The sequence below is a fragment of the Falco punctatus genome (genome assembly GCF_963210335.1).
Source record: "Falco punctatus genome assembly, chromosome: 1".
Lineage (NCBI taxonomy): Eukaryota > Metazoa > Chordata > Aves > Falconiformes > Falconidae > Falco > Falco punctatus.
In genome coordinates, this window is record NC_137580.1 from 59,255,997 (window position 1) to 59,278,494 (window position 22,498).

General features: G+C 37.5%; 1 protein-coding gene across 5 annotated transcripts; it reads right to left on the reverse strand.

Annotated features, from left to right (window-relative positions):
• Positions 1–134: 134 nt before the first annotated feature.
• On the reverse strand, positions 135–22,399 carry AASDH (aminoadipate-semialdehyde dehydrogenase). 5 transcript variants are annotated; one of them, XM_080385650.1, is made up of 15 exons: positions 22,357–22,399; positions 21,323–21,576; positions 19,193–19,313; positions 18,149–18,489; positions 17,222–17,414; positions 14,027–14,268; positions 11,107–11,213; positions 10,465–10,637; positions 9,742–9,934; positions 9,108–9,226; positions 7,804–8,641; positions 6,547–6,710; positions 5,830–5,955; positions 4,426–4,557; positions 135–3,421 (listed from the first exon to the last, which is right to left on the reverse strand). In XM_080385650.1, the coding sequence occupies exons 2-15, from the start codon at positions 21,550–21,552 to the stop codon at positions 3,014–3,016; spliced, it is 3,387 nt and encodes a 1,128-aa protein (XP_080241776.1). In that variant the 5' UTR covers positions 21,553–21,576; positions 22,357–22,399; the 3' UTR covers positions 135–3,013. The 5 variants fall into 5 exon arrangements, 4 of the variants coding, with proteins under 4 accessions (XP_080241776.1, XP_080241777.1, XP_080241774.1 ...); XM_080385651.1 differs by having other exon boundaries at positions 7,804–7,906; positions 22,305–22,377; XM_080385648.1 differs by having other exon boundaries at positions 22,305–22,377.
• Positions 22,400–22,498: the final 99 nt, after the last annotated feature.

The window sequence follows — 22,498 nt, forward strand, 5'->3', positions numbered from 1 at the left end:
CTCAGGAGTTTTAACTCTGCATTCTTCCCGATTTTACTCCATGTGCAACTTCAGGTAGTTCAGATAACTTCCTGTACTTTGACCAATACAGCCAGAACACTTACGAAAGAAGTATACTTACCCCATCTCAGGTGTCTGCTGTGGCAATTGAACACTTTATTACGTCTTGTAACTAAAACAGAAATGTTCGCCCCCTCCCTCTTACAAAAAAGGATAAAGTCCATAAATAGCTAGGTCTACATTTTAAAAAGTCATGCTAGTAAATAGATCGGTAACACACCCTTTTTTTTTTTTTTTTACAAGGAAGTCTTTAACAAAATTGAATGTCTCCTTCTTATAACCTTAAGGCTCAAAGGAACCTTTAAGTCTACAACATCATACAGGGAGACATTATCATAAGAAGAAATTGCATTGTTATAGAATGATACCATATGTTTCATGAAAGTATATTTAGCCAAACTGCTGTATGCAGCATGAGGAGTAGCACTTTAAATTATGCAGAAAAAAGAATGAAACCTGCCGTATCCTCCCGTTCCAATAAACCAAAAAGGGCTTGTCAGCAGAAGTCACTCAATACACTATTTCCCAGAAAACAAACAGTTCAGTATCATGGTTACAACAGCACAAACAAAACAGACTTGCTAGATTGAGTAGGTGTGCAGCAGCAAGATAGGTTTTCTTGGGACTCTTAAGCCATCAGTTTTGCTCAGTTTCATATTTAAAACCAGAATGTCTACAGTAACTTTCTACCCTTAATATCAGTATTTAAAATGGTTTATACGGCGATAAAACAATGCTGCTCTGAAATGATTGGGGAAAAAAACCCTATTTAATGCCTTCATAGTCAAATCTCTGCAACCTTATAAGAAAGAATGGGACCCACTGTTATTTTTGCTCCTCTAGCACCATGAATTAGTGCATCTTAAGTCAAATTTACATTTTTTCTGAGTTTATAAGCCTGCAGTATGTATTTGTAATTACAAGAACTGAACTGCTTGAAATCCATCTTTATGATTATTTCTCTTGGGAGAAGAAGTCAGGCAGAAATATAGAGAAGGTGAAGTAAAACAGGATTAAAGACTTAAAGATACTGGTATTCTGAAAAGCATAGCAAAATTAGGTGCTATTGTGCATGACATAAGGATGCAACTTTCCAATACAATACATTTATAGCACATAGAATAGAGCTTTCATTAAGGATGGTCTTAATCTAAAGCTTCAAAGCAGAGGTTTTTTCCAACCATTAAGGTATCTAGTGTAATAATGGAAACTGTATTATGTACAGTACTCAATGGAAACATTTCTAAAGTGTACATGTTTAAGTGACATTTCATGTTAAATTAACAAAAATTTGCACTAATTACCAATGAAGTGAAGTGTTACTTTGCTTTAGCTTTGTTGCAACCATTTCTGATAAAGTGTTGGAAATCTGTAAAAATAAAACCAAAACATTACTACCGAGTTCAAAACAGCAAAAATGTTTTAAGGACCGAACAAACCACTATGTAGTATATTGTCTCAATTTTTTGTAACTTATACACACAAAATACCATTTCTTCTGACAAGGTTATATATGATTAACCTCTTATGTTCATATAGTAATGTATAAAAACTATAAGATGTATAATTGTGGGGTATTTGTTGTGTACTTTTTTAATTTTTCAAATGTTTTAAAGTGCAATTGTTTATTATACTAATGTCATTTTAATTCTTATTAAACTATAACCCAGTCAAAATTATCTAATCAATGACGCGTGTATTCTGTGTCTCCTTTTTACAATCATGCAGTTCAGGTTTGCTTTATAAATAGAACTTTTTACAGTACTACAACTGTCTCGCCTATGCATTTCGGCTAATGATAAAATGGAGGGAACCAGACACGATGAAGCAACATAGCCAGTGCAACTTCTACTTTACTTTTGATTTCAAGATGTTAGCATTCAAAGTAGATGGCTCATCAGAGAAAGTGAGAGAGCAGTTTCTACTATAGCTCTTTTACAAGACTCATAATTGGGAAGATGCTCTCAGTCAGGTGTACTTTTGTCACTGCAAATACTTGATTTGCATTACTAAGACCACTGATAATTCTTTTTATGTCATTAAAGCCAACCAAAACCAATTTACACAACCATTTATTAGTAGCGCTCCACAAAGATACTGTAGAGAACATCCATTCAAATCTCTTATATATTTTTTTTGCCAGTGGTTGATTTAAGCAGTGCACACTTCATCTTGGAACTCATACTGTACCCATCACTGAAATTTAAGAGATATACATGTAAGTATATTCTCCACTTTAGAATAAAGAAGTAACTCCTACCGACTTCAACGGAGTTTAAGTATAGGTTTGACTGAACTGAAGCCAAGGAGGGCCTAGGCTCACAAGAGATAAAGCACTCAGTTTATACAAACTACAGTAAACAGGTCTCTACTACCAGGTATATGCAATGCAGGCTACCTCTTCAGTCTGATTCAAAAAAGGACTTGGGTTACCTTGCCACAGCATAGAAACCTCGTCATACTAGACAAACACCAGTCTGATGCATGGAAAAGCCAGGCACAGACAGGCTAGGCTGGACTCACGGAGAGGAACACATTTCTCCCTCAGCAAGACAGGCACGTTATTCCAAGCTGTGGAGTAGGCACCTTACCACAGTTTCTCCCAATCTTGCAAGTGTTTGAAGCAACTACTACTAGCTTTCATTTTCTTACTGCATAGGTCAAAGCACAACATTCCCATCCAAACCATATGAAGCATGTTCTTTCATGAACTGGAGCTGGAAAATGAGGGAGGGGTAGTGAAACTTCTGGCTGGGTGCTGAGCAGCCATCCTCCTTCAATCAGTACAGCAAGTCAACAAACATCACTTTACCTACTCTGGACACTGCCTGGTGCAAAATGCTACCCAAGTCATCTGCAAAGAGCACCTCTTGCCTACAGTAAAATAGGCAGAGATGTAGCCAGCAGCTGTGAGTTCTTAATTTACAAATGTAAACAATAAAAAGGAAGCAGCCTAACATCTTAGCTGTGCTTTTTTTCCTGTTACATACAAATCTAGGCAATAAACATAATCATTTCTACAGCCAACAACAAGCTTTGTTCCCCATACTACAGGGGAAGAGAAAACCTCTCCTGGAAGCTTATCTACTCCTTCTGCTGTTCCACTCTTGGCATTCAGGATCCACACTTTGCCATCTGTAGATACTGCTGCCAAAAGAATTTTGTTCTTTAAGTCATCACTTTGGAAAATGAATGGTGTTCCATATACACTTGAAGTGGCTTCAAATTTCCACAGTAAATTACCCTCCATGTTACAACAGTAGATAAAGCAATCATGGGAGCCAAAAAATATTTCTTGCTCAGTTAAACTTGAGATGCATGGAGATGAAAACACCGGTCCATTAGTTGAGAACTGCCAGACCTACAGAAAGAACATAACCACCCATTATCAAAGGTTGTTCCATTATCGGTTTGACAGCAACTGTAATTTGTTAATAGAATAGTTGTTGACAGAAGAGCATACTACATTCCAGTGATAGCTGGTCAAATGACGAGTTTTAAACACAGAAGAAGTGATAAAAGACTCATAAAATACGATGTGCAAGAGTTACTGTCTTCTGTGAGGCCCATGTAAAGATGGCCAACTTGGGAAAAGAATATTCTTAGGCTGTGGTACCACAATTAGTAACGCACTTCAAGACAACATTCTGATAACATGCCATTCTTTGCCAAAAAGACAAATACTCCTTTTGTAATACAGATTTCCTCTGTTCATGCTAATGATATGCAGATCCCTCCTCAAGAGAGTATCAGTTTTGCAACACTGCTGCAAGCAGACACAAAGCATGGCATGGGCTAACAAATATTTTATAATCAGAAAAGGCTTAGGAATTGCCACGTACACTGCATCTCAGGCAAAGAAACAGAAAGCGTCAGTTGTTTCACCACCAGATACAAACCACGTTCATCTCTAAAAAAATACTCTTTTTTAATTCAATGTGAAGGCTGGCACATATTTTGCCATAATTTTTGATAAATGCATAAACATTCTAAGAAAACTTTACTTCTACATAGCCACCATCCTGCAGAAGAGAGAGCTTTCAACATGCTTGAAAAACTCCAAAAACAGAACCACACCATTTCCTTTCCTGGCACTGCTCTTGACCATTAACTTTGGCTGTAAGCTCTGAACTAGAAGTTCTGTTACTGCATCAAGCAACTTGAGAGTCTGCAGTTTTGCCATGAACCACATGGACTACCCTAGGCAAAAAGCTTTTCTACTTTCTCCTCTCTATAACAATAGACACTTTATTTGGTTCACAAAAAGGTTTATGTTAATCATTAAACCTCAGAAAACAGCATTAATAAAGCATCTTATTCAAGATTTTGTGATGAACATAAAAATCCCAACACCACCACTTTTACCTTTTCTCCAGAATGAGTGAAACAGTATAAGTTTCCATCCACACACCCAACACAAACATACTTCTCATTGCAGTGAGGAGAGGAGAAGACTGGTTTTCCCAGGAAGCTTTTCCAAATCTTATTCCCCGCCACCTGTAAACAGCAGCATGGAATAGTATCTGATGCTTAACACAACTGTACAAAGCTGCACAAAACAACCCTCCCTTCACAGCTTGTCCCAGTTCTTAAGAAGGGGGTGGGGGGGAGGGGGGGCATGGCAGGAAGCAAAGAAAAGCAGGCTTCTCCCATCCAGAATGCATACCACAAGCAAACATACTCTTCAAATCTTATTCCAACAAAGTGTTTAGTGTTTTCCATGGGATACTCAATATCTCTGTTTCACCCTTCTCTTCCTCCCCCTAGACAAAATAATGATAATAGTGTAGTAGTAGTTCTAATAAATGACAGATTCGATATTTATTCCATTCCCAGCTCCTCAAGCACGTGACAAGGACCGATGAAGGAGAAGATATCTTGAAAGCAAGTCATACTGACTACGTCATAAACTATAAATACTGTAGGAAATTATTCTCAACTATGCGTTACTCAGGATTATGGGGGAAAAAAGATAAAAATCTATTTTTTCTTAAGTACAGCCCACTAGGGCTGCAAAACCATACACTGGTTTTCTAACACTAGATTGGGTATTACTGAGGACACCTGTAGTGGGTGGGAGATAAAGATGGTTAGGACTGATGCTCTGGCTTGCGTGAGTACAAAAACATGAACAGCTGCTCCAAGTGACTGCTCCTTTTATCAGGCAGGACCAGCTGTAAGCCAACAATGCCTCAGAAAGCCATGAAATTGCTCCACATCTATCAAGAATGCCATTTCTCCAGTGCAGAGAACAGAACAGCAGTCCAAGACTAAAGGGGACAGCTCTTTAAATGACTACAGGGAGGAAAACAGTAAGAGGAATGAAGGGGCTTCTTTCTCTGTTCTGTTCTGATTTCAGTAAATTCTGTGTATTTTTTTTTTAATCCTACAGTCAAAGAGTGGGAGAAAAGTAATCTACAGATTACTAAAATAATCTACAGGGAAAAAAATCTACAGACATGCTCTCACTCACTAGTATAACTGATAAGGTAGTATATGGGAATGAGAAGACACTGATTCCAGCTTTGGCCTACAGTCAGCATGTAAATTCAAGCAAGTCACTTCAGTTCTTTTTATCACCAGACAGCTTTCTGAAAATAGGAATTATTATGGTAACTTTGTGTATAATAATAAGGCCCTCAAGTGAAAAATACGTTATGGTAACATATGATCATCTAGTTCCTTTCATCAGAAAAGTGATCAGAAATGCATTTTGGTTTAATTAAAGTTTGAGATTGGGATCAAAGACATGTAAGCAAAGGTACATACTGGGTTTACAGCCAGTAATAGTCCTCCTAGTGTAGCAACATAAAGATGATGTGGAAAGGAATTCAGACAAGGAGATGAAAACACAGCTCCACCTTCACAATGTAACTTCCATATACATGCCTTCTTCTGTAAGCACAAGAAAAAAGATAAATAAAAATTTTTCAACTCGAGTTAAAGCTCATCACATTTACAAAGACCTTTGAATGTCAAAGCTTATCAAACACTGCATTTATTCAGCAAATGCTAGTTAAGAAGTGAAGATATAATCTCAGTGCTATTATAGCAACAATTACGTTGTTGGCTACTTTCTCTTCCAGTAAATGATTCAGTTAATGAAAAGCCAGTATTCTATTGCTTATTTTGCATGTGCCTTCATCTGCTCTTTTAGAATGCAAGATTCTCTCTCCACTGTTAAGTCAGCTTTATTTCTAGCTGGGCACGCTATTGTTTCAAACCACAGAGAATTTAATAACTAAGAAACTTAAGATTTGATTTCAGCCAGGACTAGTAGCACAAGAACCACAGCTGAGAACGCCACTAGAACTATTTACTACCACATAATCCTAACCCTACTTCAAGCAGGCCTAACTATTTCAAAAGTGTAATTGTGGACTCCTGAGAATACTAACACCAGTGGACCTTCATCTGGTGTACTACAAACATGATCTAAGTTGGGTATTTAGTCTTCTATGCATAAAAGATAGTCAGTGTTCTTACATAAATATCCAAACTATACACATGTTGGTCATGTGAGCCTATGTAGACTAGTCCACTGGAAGGGTCTACAACTGCAGAGCTTTTCACCAAATCTTCTGTGACAAAAGTCCAGTGTATTTCTCCATCACTGCTTTGAAGCACATACACTAAGCCATCATAACAACCTGTGCGAAATACAACACAACAAGGGAAAAAAGAATAATGACTATTTGTATTTATGGGGCAATTTATGCAGCTAGCTGCATTGCTGCTGGAAAGAAACAATACGACTCACAAGGTACAGTTTCAAAACATTTTCCAAAGCTGCTCCTCTTCTTTTAGCCCAACGTCTTTGCTGCTAGTTCATACATTCAAAGTAGATTGTTCTGTATGTTCTTTCCAGATTACATTTAGAATATACTTACTTCACTGCCTTTTATCAAATTTATATAGTAATAACATTAAAAGACAGAGTTGCTGAAAATGGTGAAGAATTTTTGTAAATTAACCCTTTCCCTAATTTTCCTTTCTGAAAACAAAGATGCTGAAAGAATAAAGCCTGTGCGTTTTCTAATGAAAACTGAACTGCAGTTCTAGAAACTCCTTCAGTTTTAATGACTTTTCCATTTTGTTTTCAGAGTAAGTATCAATCAAAATACTAGCAAAAAGGTGGTAACATTAGCTTTGCATAAAAAACCTCACCCCCTGGACATATGTGTGAAGCAGTGATGTATACATATTAGCTAAAAAGATAGCACTGATGAATAATGGCAACTCTGTTGACAACGGATATGACAAGACCAAAGAACTATCCAAACATGTTCTTTACATTTCCAGAAAGAAGTCAAAAAGAGATAATTAAACTCTGTGGAAAATAATCTGAGGCACCATGTACTAATTTCTATCCCCATCAATTTTTAAAGACATTTTAAGACTGTATGCCCTTTCCACACTTCTTTACAAAAAAACATTTAAAGGTCACACCTTAATCAACCACTAAAAAGAAACTGTACGTATTGACTATTCCTTAATAAGGCCTTATTAATAAATTGGTATATAATAAACCACAAGTGTACATGTTAGATAAGCTCTGTCACTGGTTATCATGAAATTTACTTCTGTTTCTATTTTACAATAAATTAGTTCTGAAGCAGATATGGAAATTTATGAGTAAGTGTAGATGGAGGACATTCAGAGGTAAGAAATAAGATTCTCTGTCATTCATGATTTATTTAGCAGAAAAATAATTTCAAATTAAGGCTAAATCAAGAGACATACCAACAACAATGAAATTTCCACACTTGGATATGCAGGCAGAAGATTCAATACGATCTCCAAGGTTCTTCTCCCATTTTATTTCTCCCAAGTCTAGGTCAATCGCCTGCATTGCGTGAGAGTGAGAGCCAACATACACAGATGCAGATATTTCTTCTTTAGATGGTATTATAACCAGCGGTGATGCATCAACACATTTTCTTGTATTTGACTTCCATCTTATGCCTAATGCCAATTCTGTCGCTGTTACATGACTACATTCTGCATGGATCTGCTGTACAGAGCAACAGTCGGCTTTATTTGCCTTGTTCCTAACTGTTAAACTTCTGTTCTCCATTTCATACCCTTGCACATGGCTTTTCATTACACTTGGAGTTACTAAATGCAGAAAGGATGGTTGCTGTAGCAGTTCCACTCCTGCCTGTACTGTATTATTGGGCTGCACAAAAGACTCTGTGAAATTCATAGAAAAAAAATGATTTCCTCTGCTTAGTGCAAAAAATGAAATTAACCCTGAAGCAACCTCAAGACCTCTTTCAGATTTCAGTTTAGCATATTTTCCATGGAATTCCTCTTCACTGTTCCCACTTAATTTTCTTTTCACAACATTGTCATAATTCATTAATTGGTCTTCATGTGGAAACAGATTTTTAACAATATGTCTATGAACCTCTTCAATCGAGCGATTGAGAATAACTTCAAGAAGTCCAGGCACAGCTTTGCCTACTAGCACCTCAATTTCATCACAAAATCGTAGAGCCTTTAAGGAATCTCCACCACTGTACAGAAATATTGCATCTTTAGAAATTCCGGTGGAATCACCCAGGAGATCCAGAACAGACTAGAGAAAAGAAGAAGGGAAGAGGTAACAGTCCACGGGTGTTACACCATGTCACACACATAAAAACTCAGGTTGGGTAAAACCCACCTGAATAACCAGAAGTCCCACTAAAAATCAACAACTGAGGAAACTCACTATTCTGAAAAAAAATCACATGAAACTTGTTAGTGCCACAGAGGTAGTGACAGAACAAGAGCTGGGGAGGAACGGGGAAACAGGGAGATACTAGTTCTGTACTACAAAATGTTTTGCTCAATTTCAGTTCTGCAGTTCTCCAATACCCCCTCTTGGCCATTGCAGAGCAACTAGAATTAAGTATTAACTGAACAGAAAGAGCTGTACTGCTTATATCTATAGGCAGCTAGAATGTTCTGGTTGCATTAGTCATACTTCTTAAAACTGTTTAATTTCTGACACATGTATAATGATCCACTTGCAAAGATAAAAAGGCAGCTCAAAATACTACCTTCCATAAATACTGCAATCTTTCCCACAATTCCTCTGCGCCACTCAGCTTACTGTCACGCCTCCTGGAGTTTAGATGGTTCTGGTAAATCTTGTTCAGTTCAGATATATCAACTTTGCCTTTGTAGAAAATAAAGTATGATTTTTTTTCATTGCTCTTTTAGCACTTACACTTCCAAAATTTCCTCTGCCCAAATAGTCTATTCTTGTAAATACTTCCTCATTCATACCCAACTACACCTGTGTGGTTTTTACCCAGTCAATCAACGCCATAGAACCCAGTAAGGTTTTTAAAAGTTCACCCTAGCCTCCCAACATAATCCCACCTTCAAGGCCTGATCTTTCCCCAGCCAAAATCAGGGTTCTGTTGCAAACTGCAACAGGAACAACTGAGAAAAGAAGTGTGCAGTGATAAAACTGAATTGATTTTACCACTACTGTTTGACTCTCAAATGAAGCATTATCAGGAAAACATAACATGTGGTCATGATCTCCTCCTAGGAGTTAGTTGTCTAATCTACTATTTAAAAAGCACGAATCAGGCACCAGATTTTGGTCAACAAAGAAATTAAAAAAGAAAAAAGGAATAGAGACCATTAAAATAAGCGGCAAGGATACTTAATAGTTTAATTTACCATGTGATGTTAAAGGCAAAGTTTTGATCGGAACAAGCTCATCAGGGACTGCGTAAGATGGTAGACGTTTCTGGAGTTCTTTAAGTGTTTCTCTCTCTTCTAAATCATCTTTGTGTACAACAAACAGGATAAGTTTTTCCTGCTGATACCAGGTCACTGCACAAGCTTCTACCTCACAAAGATCTTCAGCAGCCTGTAATTAAAAAATATTAGTCTTTGAAATGCAGCTCATCAACAGAGTAAAAGAAGTAAACCCCACAATTTTAAAACGTACACATTTAAAAACTGTATGTGTTTCACATTCCTACATAACAACCTATGAAATATCTCCTCTTGTAGTTGAGGTTTGTACTTCATGAACTCAGAGATATATGCATTATTTGTCTAAATGCCAGGAATGAGATATAATCCATGAGGCTGACATTCAGTCCTGTAGAACAATCACTATACAAGCATTGCAGTGCAACACTCGGTATTTTTCAGATGTTTATACAGTTCTTAATTCTGCTGGAAGAAACCATACAATAAAACAGATTTCCAAGAACTCAGAACCAAACTCCTCTCCAAATTATGGGACTAGGTTTTTGAAAATACACCCTCCCAGTTTCTTTTAGATTCCTAAAAGTCATCTGAAAATTAGGGAATACCCACTTCTGATGACAATGTGTTCCTTATCCCTGTTCTTTTATACTGGCATACTCTGCTCACTAGATGTTGTATTACCTGCTGCAAATATTCAATATTAAAACGTTTGCCGTGACGTTTAATCTGATTGTCTTTCCGACCCAAGAAGAACAACTTTGCATTCTGCACTCTCACAAAATCCCCTGTTTCTCTCATTGTGCCCAGGGGTACAGTTATTTCATCATCAAGAAAGCAGACTCGTTCTTCACCACCTATACAAGAAAAGATTGTGGGCATATATATTAAATGGCTAACTGTAAATTGAAATTGTAAATAATATTTTATCAAATTCTCCTAATTCTAACAAGCATTATAAGAAGTACTAAAAGATTATTACAGAAGTCTAAACTTCCGCAACATACAAATTGGGCTATGTAGTTAATCCAGTTCATACACAGAAATTACCTCAATTGAGAATGTCAAAATGCAAGCAGTAAAAAAAGTCAATATAAGGAAACCACATTCTGCAGATAAAATTACGGTAACTTTCTGTTCATTATCCCAACAACCTAAAATACCATCAGAAGTTTCCCAATGGAAACCTAAAATGCTACATTAATCTGTATATCAGAGGCAGACACCAATATAAAGATACAAATAAACAAACAAAATAATCAATGTATTATTAAAATGCAATCAATTAAGAACAGTATCTTAGAAGAATAAGAAATATAAAATAACCTATAAATACTTGTCCCTCGCCTTCTAGAACTGAACAACCGTTGGCATCTCTGACCTCAACTTTTGTTCCAAGGAGCGGTGATCCCAAAGGTATAGGGAAATCAGTTCTAAATATATTAAAGAAAGAAATAGTGAAAAATCTTTCCCTTCTGAACACAAACAACTGTTCCAGAAATTAGTTAGCATACAGTCTTTTAAAGGATTGGTATTAGAGCAAAAGCAGATGCTTGAGGTTTCTTTCTACAAATAAATCTTCTTTAAAAACATCTCAATTTGTTCAAAATTTAAAACCTCATCAATGTGCACAGGTTTCATTATCATACACCAAAACCCCACAAAATGATAGAAAATAAAGCTTGAATAGACCCCGAAATACCCTGAAAAAATGCTGAGAACTTCCAGTTTTTGAGGCACCCAAAGTGCCAAGTTGAAACTTTCAATTAAATTTCATACCAAAAGTCAACCAATTTAAACACATTAACTGCTTCCTAATTCACTCTTTCCCTGACCTACCTAGTTTGAGCTTTTATTCTATTTTATTACTGATGTTGTGGCAACAAGTACAGTTGACTTTTTCAGAAAAGACTGAAATAGAAGAAACAGTAATTTCGATGTCATTTATTATAGACTTCTGTTGAGCTGCAGACCAACTCCTTCCTTTCCCTTCATTCTCTAGCCTCTTCAAGCACTTGCAGAACCTCATTTATTGAACACAGACACTATTTCTGAGTGGGAACAGAGAATAATATATTTTCTTCAGTAAAGCAAAATTTAAAAAGCAAACTAACTTTAAATAGTTTTGGTAATATATGAAGTTATGCATGGGTTCCAGTTCAATTTCTATCATTAAGTATCATATTTTAACCTAACAATTCTTGTTCAACTCCTGTTATTTAGGCTGTTGAAACTTCTCCTTTTCTCTGATCAGCCAATGAGTTCTTTATCTCAAGCTGACCAAAAAGCAGTCAACTTTTGTAAGACATGTATTTCTGCCAACTGAGAATCTTCTCCTTTTCCTTCCTCTGGTCAGTTTCAAAATATAATTACTTGACACATAGGTATGAGAAAGCATCCCAGATTGTCAATGTATCTGCTTCATGTCATGGGAAAGTCCCAACCAAAAAAAGAGCAGAATTTAACATCACCAAATGAAACCCCAAGATTCCTACATATACCATAGAACAGCAAAAATAAGAGACAAACACCACCTCATTGGACCTTATTATTAAAAGACTTGCGATTAGACATTCAACTTAGCGAAACTTACCTAAAGAACAGAAGGGTCCAGACCACTAAGGCACTAACTTTGCGCTGATTTTTTTTTCCATTTTCTAGTGTTCTCTAGGAACTCTGCCAGTTTTTATCATTCAGCTGGCAAAAATAAAAGCCACTGTATTCCAACTGTCCTACTAATACTAAGGAATGAAAAAGACAAAAAGGTCCATCCTTCTTTGTGGTTTTATTGTATCTGGGCCTGCTTACTACAAAGGAATCCTAATTCCCTTTGCAATGAGGCTTACAGGGAGCAGGCTCTGAGGTGAAGGGTGGGAGACAATAGTCAAAGGCTGTAAAAACTTCCATCATCTTAACTGCACCTCAGTTAGGATTAGAAAACAACACACTATCTCTGGAGCGCAGAAACTTTGAGTAGAAAAAACAATTTCACTGTGGAGAAGATAATGTTTGAACTCACGAGAAACCAGAATGAAAATTAGTTTTGCATCTTAACTTAACATCACTTTATGACCACCCACCATTCTCATGCTTCAAGGGTTTAAGTAACAGGTTATACATCACATCATTTGTCCAAAACATCCCATTTCATAGGACGTGATTAACTCAAGTCACATGTGTAATTATCATGTCAGGGAACAATTACACATTTCAGAAACTAACTGGAAATACCTTTCACGACCCCAAAACTCCTGCAACACTCTTTATAAAATACAATTAAAAAAAAAAAAAAAGGTGAGAAATTGAGTAACAGAGTTTAAAATGGCAGAGTGCTAAATGATTAAAAGAAAGTACTTCTGGATATCCAAGTACAATTACTGTGAGACCCTGGGTAAGCCAGTTTGGACGAATTTCTGTCATACTAGTCAAGCAGTATCAGTGGGATCATTTGCTGAATAGTGTATTATCCAGTATTAGAAAAAAAACCCAACAGTACCTAATCTCCACTTAATCGTTCATTTGCGGAGTTTTAAGAACTGCAGGCAAAAGCATGGTAGCCCTAAGAAACACATGTGTACCTACTGATTATATCTGAAAATAATCTTTGAGCATTTTTGCTTAAATAAGTAAATCTCAGAAGTAACATTCTGAACTTGACAGAGCTAAGCTATACATTTGTTCCAAGGCTACTATTAACAGATACACAGCCCGGTTTCTTTACCCTCACTGACTGCTCTGTTAGGTTTCTTCTCTTTGAACATGCAAGATCTCACTGGAAAAGCCTCACGATGAGCAAGCAAATTGGGTAGGAATCATTTGCCTGCAGAAGCACAACACTGATTCAGTATTCCCACATAGTCAGAGATAGCACACCCTGGACTAAGCTAGTCCAGGTTCAGCATGTGGAATCACAGGCTGGAATGAGGAAAAGGTCTAGATACAGAGATGACTAAAACAGACACCATCACAACTCATCATGTGAAATGTAACAGATCTACAAGTATACAGAATTTCAGACTGTAGTCCTGTTCTTCAAGAATTGTTCATCAACAACTTCTACTTGAGGGAGCTGTTATTAGAGAAAGAGAGAATGGATTAGTCTATTTCTACATAAAAATCAAATGTAACTTCTACCAGCATAAACACCCATGAGAACTCAGTAGCCCTGGAAACAGAAGACCAAGGTTCTATTTCTAGAGATTTTCATCATTCAATGCCAAGCCACAAAATCAGTGCATTTTCCTACCTAAAATCAGCAGTAAAAACCTCTTCAGGAATCTTGTAGCAAGTGGCCCAACTTGACACTTCAGTAATACCATACAGATTAAAAATACTTGTTTTGTTCTCCTTGTGCTTCCAACTTTTCAAGAGATTCAGTACAGGAAATGCTTCACCACCAAGGGCTAAGACACGAAGCGAAGTATTTGCAGACAACACTGCTGATTTAATAATGTGAGCTCCAAACCTCCTGAGAAGTGTTGGTGTGGCCTGAATGATACACATTGAAAAAAGAAAAAGAAAAAAAAAGATAAGAGAAAGACCTCCTCTATTTTTTCAGTATATGTGTGCACCTCCTCCTGCTTTATCATATGCACTGCATAGCTACTATATCGTGGATATACTTAATAATCATCTACGTATAGTAGATGGCATCAGCCATTAGATACCCAAATAGATCACACTGGTGTTCTGCGAGGTTTGTTTCTTATGTGAAGCCTTTAATGAGTACTATCAGCACCAATCTACATCCTCTGCAGTTTCTTCTTTACTTAGATGTGTTATGGGTTCCCTGTCGTGTCTCTGCTGTGTGTTGTGTCTCTGTGAAGTGTGTGCGCATCTCCTGGGACAATTTTCTTCTTAGTAGCTGATACAGTTCTGTGCTTTGGATTTAGTATGAGAGTAATGTTGATAACACACTGATGTTTTAGTTGTTGCTAAGAAGGGCTTACTGTAAGTCCACAATTTTTCAGTTTCCCATGCTCTGCCAGAAGAGGTACACAAGAAGCTGGGAAGGAGCAGAGCCAGGACAGCTGATCTACACTAGACAAAGATCTATTTCATACCCAGAATGTCATGCTCGGTATATAAACTGGGGGAGGTTGGCTGGGGGCTGCTGATTGCTGCTGGGGGACTGGGTGGGCATCAGTCAGCGGGTGGTGAGCAACTGTATTGTGCATCACTTGGTTTTCTTCCCTTGGGTCTTATTCCTTTCTCCACCTGTACTCTTCACTACAATTATTGTTGTCATTATTAATATTACTTATTCCAATTAGTAAACTGTTCTTATCTCAACACACAGGTTTCACCTTTTTCTGACTCTCCTCATCCCACCGGGTTGAGGGAAGGTAGGGGGAGAGAGTGATCAGCTGCGTGATACTTAGTTGTTGCCTGAGGCTAAATTATGACAGCATGTTAGTTCTTAGCTTAATTGCTGTGAAACAGAAAGTAGCAAACACAGTATTCTCTGATGTTACTGTTTGAGCTTTTTATCCCTTCATTCCAGCATGTTACAGCTAAAATATAACCTATACATCTGATTAACCTGCATATAGAACATTTAAAGACCTTTCCGTAATACTAAAAATTCCTAGGATGCCAGATTCTGGGTTGTTCCTGATTTGTGTAAATATAACAGTTTACAAAGATAAGTTTTTCTGAAAGCTTTCACAGCACACTCTAAAGTGAGCAGGGGAAAAGAGAAAAAGAAAACAGGTTCCTTAAATACAACTACTTCTATAAAACTGTTGGTGTAGAGCCCTTTCACTGAATGGAAAAATAGCAAATCTTTAACACACTTACTTCACGCTCATTCTTCCCAACTTTTTCTAGTAAGAAGGCTGCACAATTAACGGAATTATGTATTACCAGGTTGTGTTCTTCTAGTAACAGATGAAGACTTTCACTTTTCAAATGACCATATAAACATTTGTGAATTATAGTGGGGGGGGGGGGGGGGGGAAAAAGAGGGGAAGAAAATTTCTTTTCCACTCCCTCATAACCACTTTTCAGATTTCTCAAGTCTGCTCAAGCAAGTCAAGAGGGGAAGGTAATGTCTTATTCTAATTTAAAAAACATAAAATCACTGATCATCAGAAGGTAAGGTGTAAGTAAATTTTTGTCATTAATTCAACTAAGAAGCCCTTCCTTCACTGACTGAGACAACGATCAAAAGATCACAAAATCAAATTTTTCTTAGAAGGACATCTCAAATACCTTTATTCACCAATTTCTGCCTTTCTCTACTAATGCTTAAGATGCTTTTTAAAAACACATCTTAAAAGACTTAAAAAACATACTTTAAAAATCTTACTAATAGAGATTAATGTATCAGAATTTGGAAATTTTTTTCTAAAAGCAAGTGAACTAACTTATCAAGAAACTTGTATATTACAGCAACCATAACAAATAGATACTAGAGCAGAGAATAAAGTTACAAAATATTTGTAACTACTGGATTTTTTTCTGCTGTGCAATCTTCAGCTAACTGCTCACTAATCTTAAATTTGTACCCTACAATCTCAACTACCACCATTCCTCTGAAAGAAAAGGAAATTTCAGCATTTCCTTGAGTGCAAATAGTTCAGAATTACAACGTTAATGGCAAAGCAAGGCTTGGGGGTTGATTTGTCACAATTAATAAACTAATCAGACCACACTCATTTTGTTCTAAGTCAATTACAAGTGAGATCCATTTCTAGCAACTCTTCCCGCCCCCCCGATTTAAGTTTCTATACTCAATTTAAGAGTTTTACAAAATACCTCATTACTCTACAAGGCAAGGGCTAGGCTTGTTCAGCCATGCTGGATGCACATAATTTCAAGTAAATTGAAAAAACCCAAACCCTTTAAAACTATTAGAATGGAGATGCTATAGGACATGATCTATTCCAAGACATAAGAGGCACATGAAGCCTCATAGAAACAAGTGGCCTGAAAACTAAGTGTTGCTGTGGAATCAATTATTCTTTTGCTCTCATTATTGTAAAAACAACAAACATTTTATCATCCTATAAACAGCACTGGTTTAGTTGTATTTTTAGCACAGAAACTACCATTAAAACCTAGAAGTTGTTTATGAGGAAAGGCTTTAAGATCAAGCCCATTAAAAAGTGCTAAAAATGTCTGTAAGAGGTTACTTCATCACCAGATTCTTTAGAACTGCTTAGTTAACAGAATAAATTAATTCTTAAGAATTAATGGTTTCTCAATATGAATGTTGGTTCTATCTTAGTTCATTGTTTTCTGTCACAGAAAGTTTGAGGCTTGTAATTTTCTAAACAGCTAACACTCTACAGCAAAAAAGATAGCATGAGCTACACCTTCAAGGAATAATGCTCCTGTTCTATTATGATTAGCGTCCAGACTGATGAAAAAGTAGTACTCATTAGCAAAGATGAGAAGCAAGACAGTGAAGAAGACACCTATCTTAGGTGTTGCCTACCTGCAACACTGTCACACGGTGACGGTGAAATAGAGCAGCAGACAGCTCCACAGGCATCATTTTAATAGTGTTTGGTACTACAAGAATAGAGGCTCCACTTGTCAGTGCAATGAACAGTTCAACCACAGATGGGTCAAATGTTAGAGGGGAAGCCAAGAATAGCATATCATCCGGTGTGATCTCAAATATGGATCTAAAAATCAGAAAGCTAGAAATTACAAATCTGATGCATGTTGTTAAAAAAACATTTCCAAACTAGAAGAGCAGCATGAAAGAAATGTGCTTTAGCAAAGCTAAGATCTTAAGGGCTGCTCTGAATATATAGGTGTATGTAGGCCAAACGATTTTGAGCACGAGCTCCTGCATCTAATTAAATTAATGAGCTACTTCACCAAGATATCTACCACATTACACACCAACACAGTACACTGAAGAGCATATTTAAACTAAGAGATGCTCATTAAATAAATAAAAAAAGGATGGTATTTTCCATAATAATTTTTTTAGGAAGTACTAAATGAAGCAGAAAAAAACCTAGCCTGAAAAGGAATTGGGACTTAAAAATTACAGAACACAGTAAATGTAACTGCAAACAAATAATTAATTTTGTTAGCTATTTCTTTTAAGCCACAAGCCAGAACACAATACTTAGAGCAACAGCTTATTATTTGAAGTACATCCCTCAAAAATTCAAGTAAAGCACCATTTCAACATTAAAAATAATAGTTAGAGAAACAGAATTTTATATGATACTATTTAGAAACAAAAGAAACAAACACAAATAAATCTGAAAAGGCAGGGAAGGAGGAAGTGAAACAGTTAGCAAAACCCCAATCTACACTCCTCTGAAATATTAATTAAAAAAAAAACTGCCTAAATATCAAATTTGTAAAAGCATTTAAAAGGAAAACTGGAAACCACACTTACTTAAGATGCAGAATATTTGGCACTATACATTTATGAGGCACTCTGACTATTTTGGGGATCCCAGTAGTTCCAGATGTATGCAAGATGTATGCTACAGAGTATTTCTGACCATCACCCATGTATCCTCCTTCCCATGTTTTTTCTTTGTTTTGATCTGGGCAAATGGTATATCCCGGGTGCGAGTTACCCATAGCTTTGGAAGGTTCATATTTACTTTTCACGTCATCTACTTGTGAATTTAAATCAGTATTGCTCAAGTTCATTTGGAAGAGAGTTAAACCAATGTGCTCTACTGTGGAAGAATTGTGGTTAAAGCAACCAACATGGGACATCCGGAATTTCTGTAAGAGAAAATAAACAATTTAAACAGCAGAACTCAGGATGCACTGTTATTGTCCTACTGTATGCAAAATGAAATAACGTTTCATACAAATAATCTGTGATTGTTCATGCCTCTATTTTTGGAGGACACATAGCAGACAGTCTTAAGCTCATGTATTTTTATGTATTAAATATGAGTGAACACAGACTTCATAAATATGAACAATTCTCTGAGCAAATAATGAGAAGGAAAATATATAAAAGAATTCTGCAGAAGACAAAGAACTCTGAATTATAGCTATATGGCCCAATCTTTTATATTCCCTTTGCAATGAGTGAAGGCATAAGACTTGTGAGGAGCTGGACAAAAGGAAACCAAAGTAGTAAATGCAGGAGCTTTTTTTCAACTATTGCAAAGATTTCCAACTCTCAGCCTTGACATACAAAGAGACAACTCTGGAAACCAAAGTCTTCCAGGGCGAGTGCACAACAAGCTTGCCTGGACAACACTGTAATAGGAAAACAGGTAATATTTTTGAAGAGGAAGAGAAGTACTTTGTACTTCTAATTTTAAAGATGTTCTTTTCTGAATGAAAAAGACAACCTCTTGACATGAAGAAACAAAACAACCCCATCCAAGCTTATTAAAACAGAATACAGTCTGAATAACTACACGTTTCTAAATTGCCCTTTAATGCTTCCTGTAGAAGCCTGCAAACTTACATTTATTTTGTCATCCTCAACAAGAATGTACTGAAGATTGCTTTTCTTCATGAAGTAAGTGGATAACATTGGTGGTGCATCTGGATCAATAGGAGAATAGGCAGCTGGAACTTGAAGGATTCTAACAAGACACAAATGTTTTAAACTTACTTTTTAAAAAAAATAAGAAAATCTTCCTAAATTTCACTAACATTTCTTCTATGCTTTTATAGTTGCCAGAGCCAGAAAACGTAGTCACTATGTGACTTTTAAAGTTTTTCTTGGAAATAAAGTAGGAAGAACAATCAGCGTTGCCTTTTGGTATCTTACAGCGCAAAAAGATTAAAGCTGGATGAAAACATTGAACATTATTTCTGGCCAAGCAGGCTGGTGATGACAAAGGTATCACTGACATCAACAGCATCACATTTTAAAAGCTGCTGCTATTGACTAGGAACAGAAATACAAGCTTTTTAGTTATACAACATGTGTAAACATATTTTAAAAGACACTGAAAGTCTGCACACTGAAAACAGTTTCTGTTCTCATAAGTCTAAAGAATCCAGCATAAGAAAATCTGAGCACATACTGGAATTTCTTCCCTAATAAACAAACAGGAACACCGAGTATCATTCCGCTCTCATCCCGGCGCTTTACGTTGTAGCTCTTCCTCCACAGTTGCTCACTACAGTCCCGCCCTCTAGTGGCTCCATTTGATAATGACAAGCACTTGAATTTATCAACGCCACAAAAAGCGGAGTAAGCGGCGACTAAAACATGAGCGGTCCCCATAAATATTCACATTTCTTCGAAGGCTGGGTTCCCACGTACAATTAGTTATATTACCTCTTTATGCAAGTGATTTATCACTGTAGTAAAGCCGAGATTCAGGATAAAGACTTGGAAAGAGCAGCATTCTATATACATGGATAGCCACTGGCTGATCATTAGGCACCGAAGCCTGCCCTGCATCATATATAGTGGTTAACTACTCAGCAATGATAGCTGTTAAGAATCAAAACACCGCCGTAGTTCCCAGTCCCACAGCAAAAGAAAACTGTGCTGCTGCTCAGTTCACTGGGATATAGGATAAATTGGGTTGCAAGGGACCTCAGGATGCCTAGCCCAACCTCCTGCTCAAGCAAGGCCAGCTGTGACACCCAACTAGGTTGTTCAGGACTTTTTCCAGCTACGTCTGAAAAACCTCCAAGGATGGTGCCTACAGAACATCTCTGGGCAATCTACTCCACTGCTGGACTCAGAGAAAAATGTTCCTGATCAGTGAGAAAGTTCCTCAGTGTTTCTGGGAGGTTTATGATTACAGCCCTCACTCACTCACTGCACTGAAATCTTTATACCCAGCTGTGATACATCTTCTTGTGCTGTTGTGTATTTTACATGCTGTGTGACAATAGGAAAATATTGACACAGACCCTCCTCCTAGGAAGCACAACTGCTGCTGTATATATCAGCTGAAGAAAATATGCCTGTGATGCTGCAATTCTGTATTACATCATAAATGCAATAGATATAAAAGATACATATATAAAGGATACAAACAGAATTAATCAGAAGTAGGATTTTAAAAATTCCTGGATTAACATGAGTGTGTTTTCAGGTCACAAACATTTCAACTTCCTAGCTATTAAATAATCAAGGTCACTTTAGTGCTGCATTACTCATTACTTTTTTGTAATGGAATATTTGTAACGGAACTTTAACTGTACACTCATTCAGCTTAAAGCATGAAAATTGTTTTCGACACATCTTTTTTTTGCTAGCAAGACAAGAATATATTAAAAAATCTGCGTATTCCTTTTTTTTGTATAAATTTATTCTGTAGATAACCTCCATTTCTAAATAAGCACAAAGACACAAGTAATTAACTTTTTATATTTCTAGAAATAGCCTTAATCACTTTAAAAATAGACACTTTAGATCAATAAACTTAAGATTCAAAAAGCTTTAGCAGTGGCTTTTGTAAAGATTATAATACTGCCATTTTTTCTCTTAAAGAATGCAAGACTTCAGTGCCTCTTGACTGTATTACTACATTTTTGTTGTTATTAAAAATATAAACAAACTGAAAATTTCCTTCAATGAGATGACCCTTAAAAAACCAACACAGACTGCAAGCATTGAAACCATTACCCCAAGATCCAAGATGGTAAGTTTATTCCTGGATAGCAGTAAAGGCCTATTTCACATTTTCCTTGCTGATCACAGTGCTTTTGAAGGAAAGCTGTTAACTCCATGGCAAGCTTAACCACCGTAGCATACGTGTAGAAAGTTGGAGCTTTGTCATTGCATTCATCAAACCAAACTGCTTTTCTATCAGAGTACAGGCTAGCTGCCCGATTCACCAGTTCCTGAAGAGTCATCTCAGCTGCATATCTTCAATCCCCCTGAAAGATTAACAAACCAGACTGCATTGTCACCTCTTTAACTTTTGATACTTTAGTCAAATTATATAGGCACACAGAACACTACCAAGAGGGAAAAGAAGATTCTTGGCAGAAAGCACACAGCTTCACCACACCTTATACTGCAAAAGTGTCAAGCTTAATACTTTTATCATTTGCCATAGGCCTTACCCCAAGGCCCAGGATACGGTAATTCAGAGACATCGTTGCATAGAGGCTGCATGTCCCTCACCATTACATCTTTATTTTTAAAGCTGGGCACAACTAAATTAGTAACTTTATTAACACAATTTAATTAGTTACTTTCTCTTTAATAGAATTGTGAAAAACTAATCTTTCCTTTGCAAGCAGAAAACGCAACACGCCGATAGCCAAGGCTTTTAGGGTACTGCTCGTGCTGGTGCACGCCTGCCCCACGGGCCCTCCCGTCACGCCCGTACCGGACGGCCGAACGGCGCCCGCAAGGCTGCGGGCCAAGGCCCCCCTCTCGCCTCCGCCGCGGTCCCGACCGAGGACAGGCGGCTCCCGCACACCCCGCCACGCGCAACGCCCCCCGTTTCCACACACGACGGGCACGGCCTGGCCGTTCCCGGGGCCGACGGCTGCGCCGCGAGCACCGCGGAACCTCTGCGGGACGGACGCCAACAGCGCGGCCCCGCCGGCCGCTGCCGCTGGCCCTAACGAGTCACCACTCCGCGCGCGTCCCCCACCTGCCGCAACGCCCAGCAGCACCTCGCGGCCCCAGCCCTCGCCCCGCCGCACCTAGCAACAGTGAGTCGGCCCTCCTGATTGGCCGACTCTGCAGTAATAAAAATATAAAGTTAGTATTGCCCGACTCTGCAGTAACGCGCGCTCTCATTGGCTAGCGGCCGTCGCGCTGTTTGGGCATCCACAAGCAGCGCCC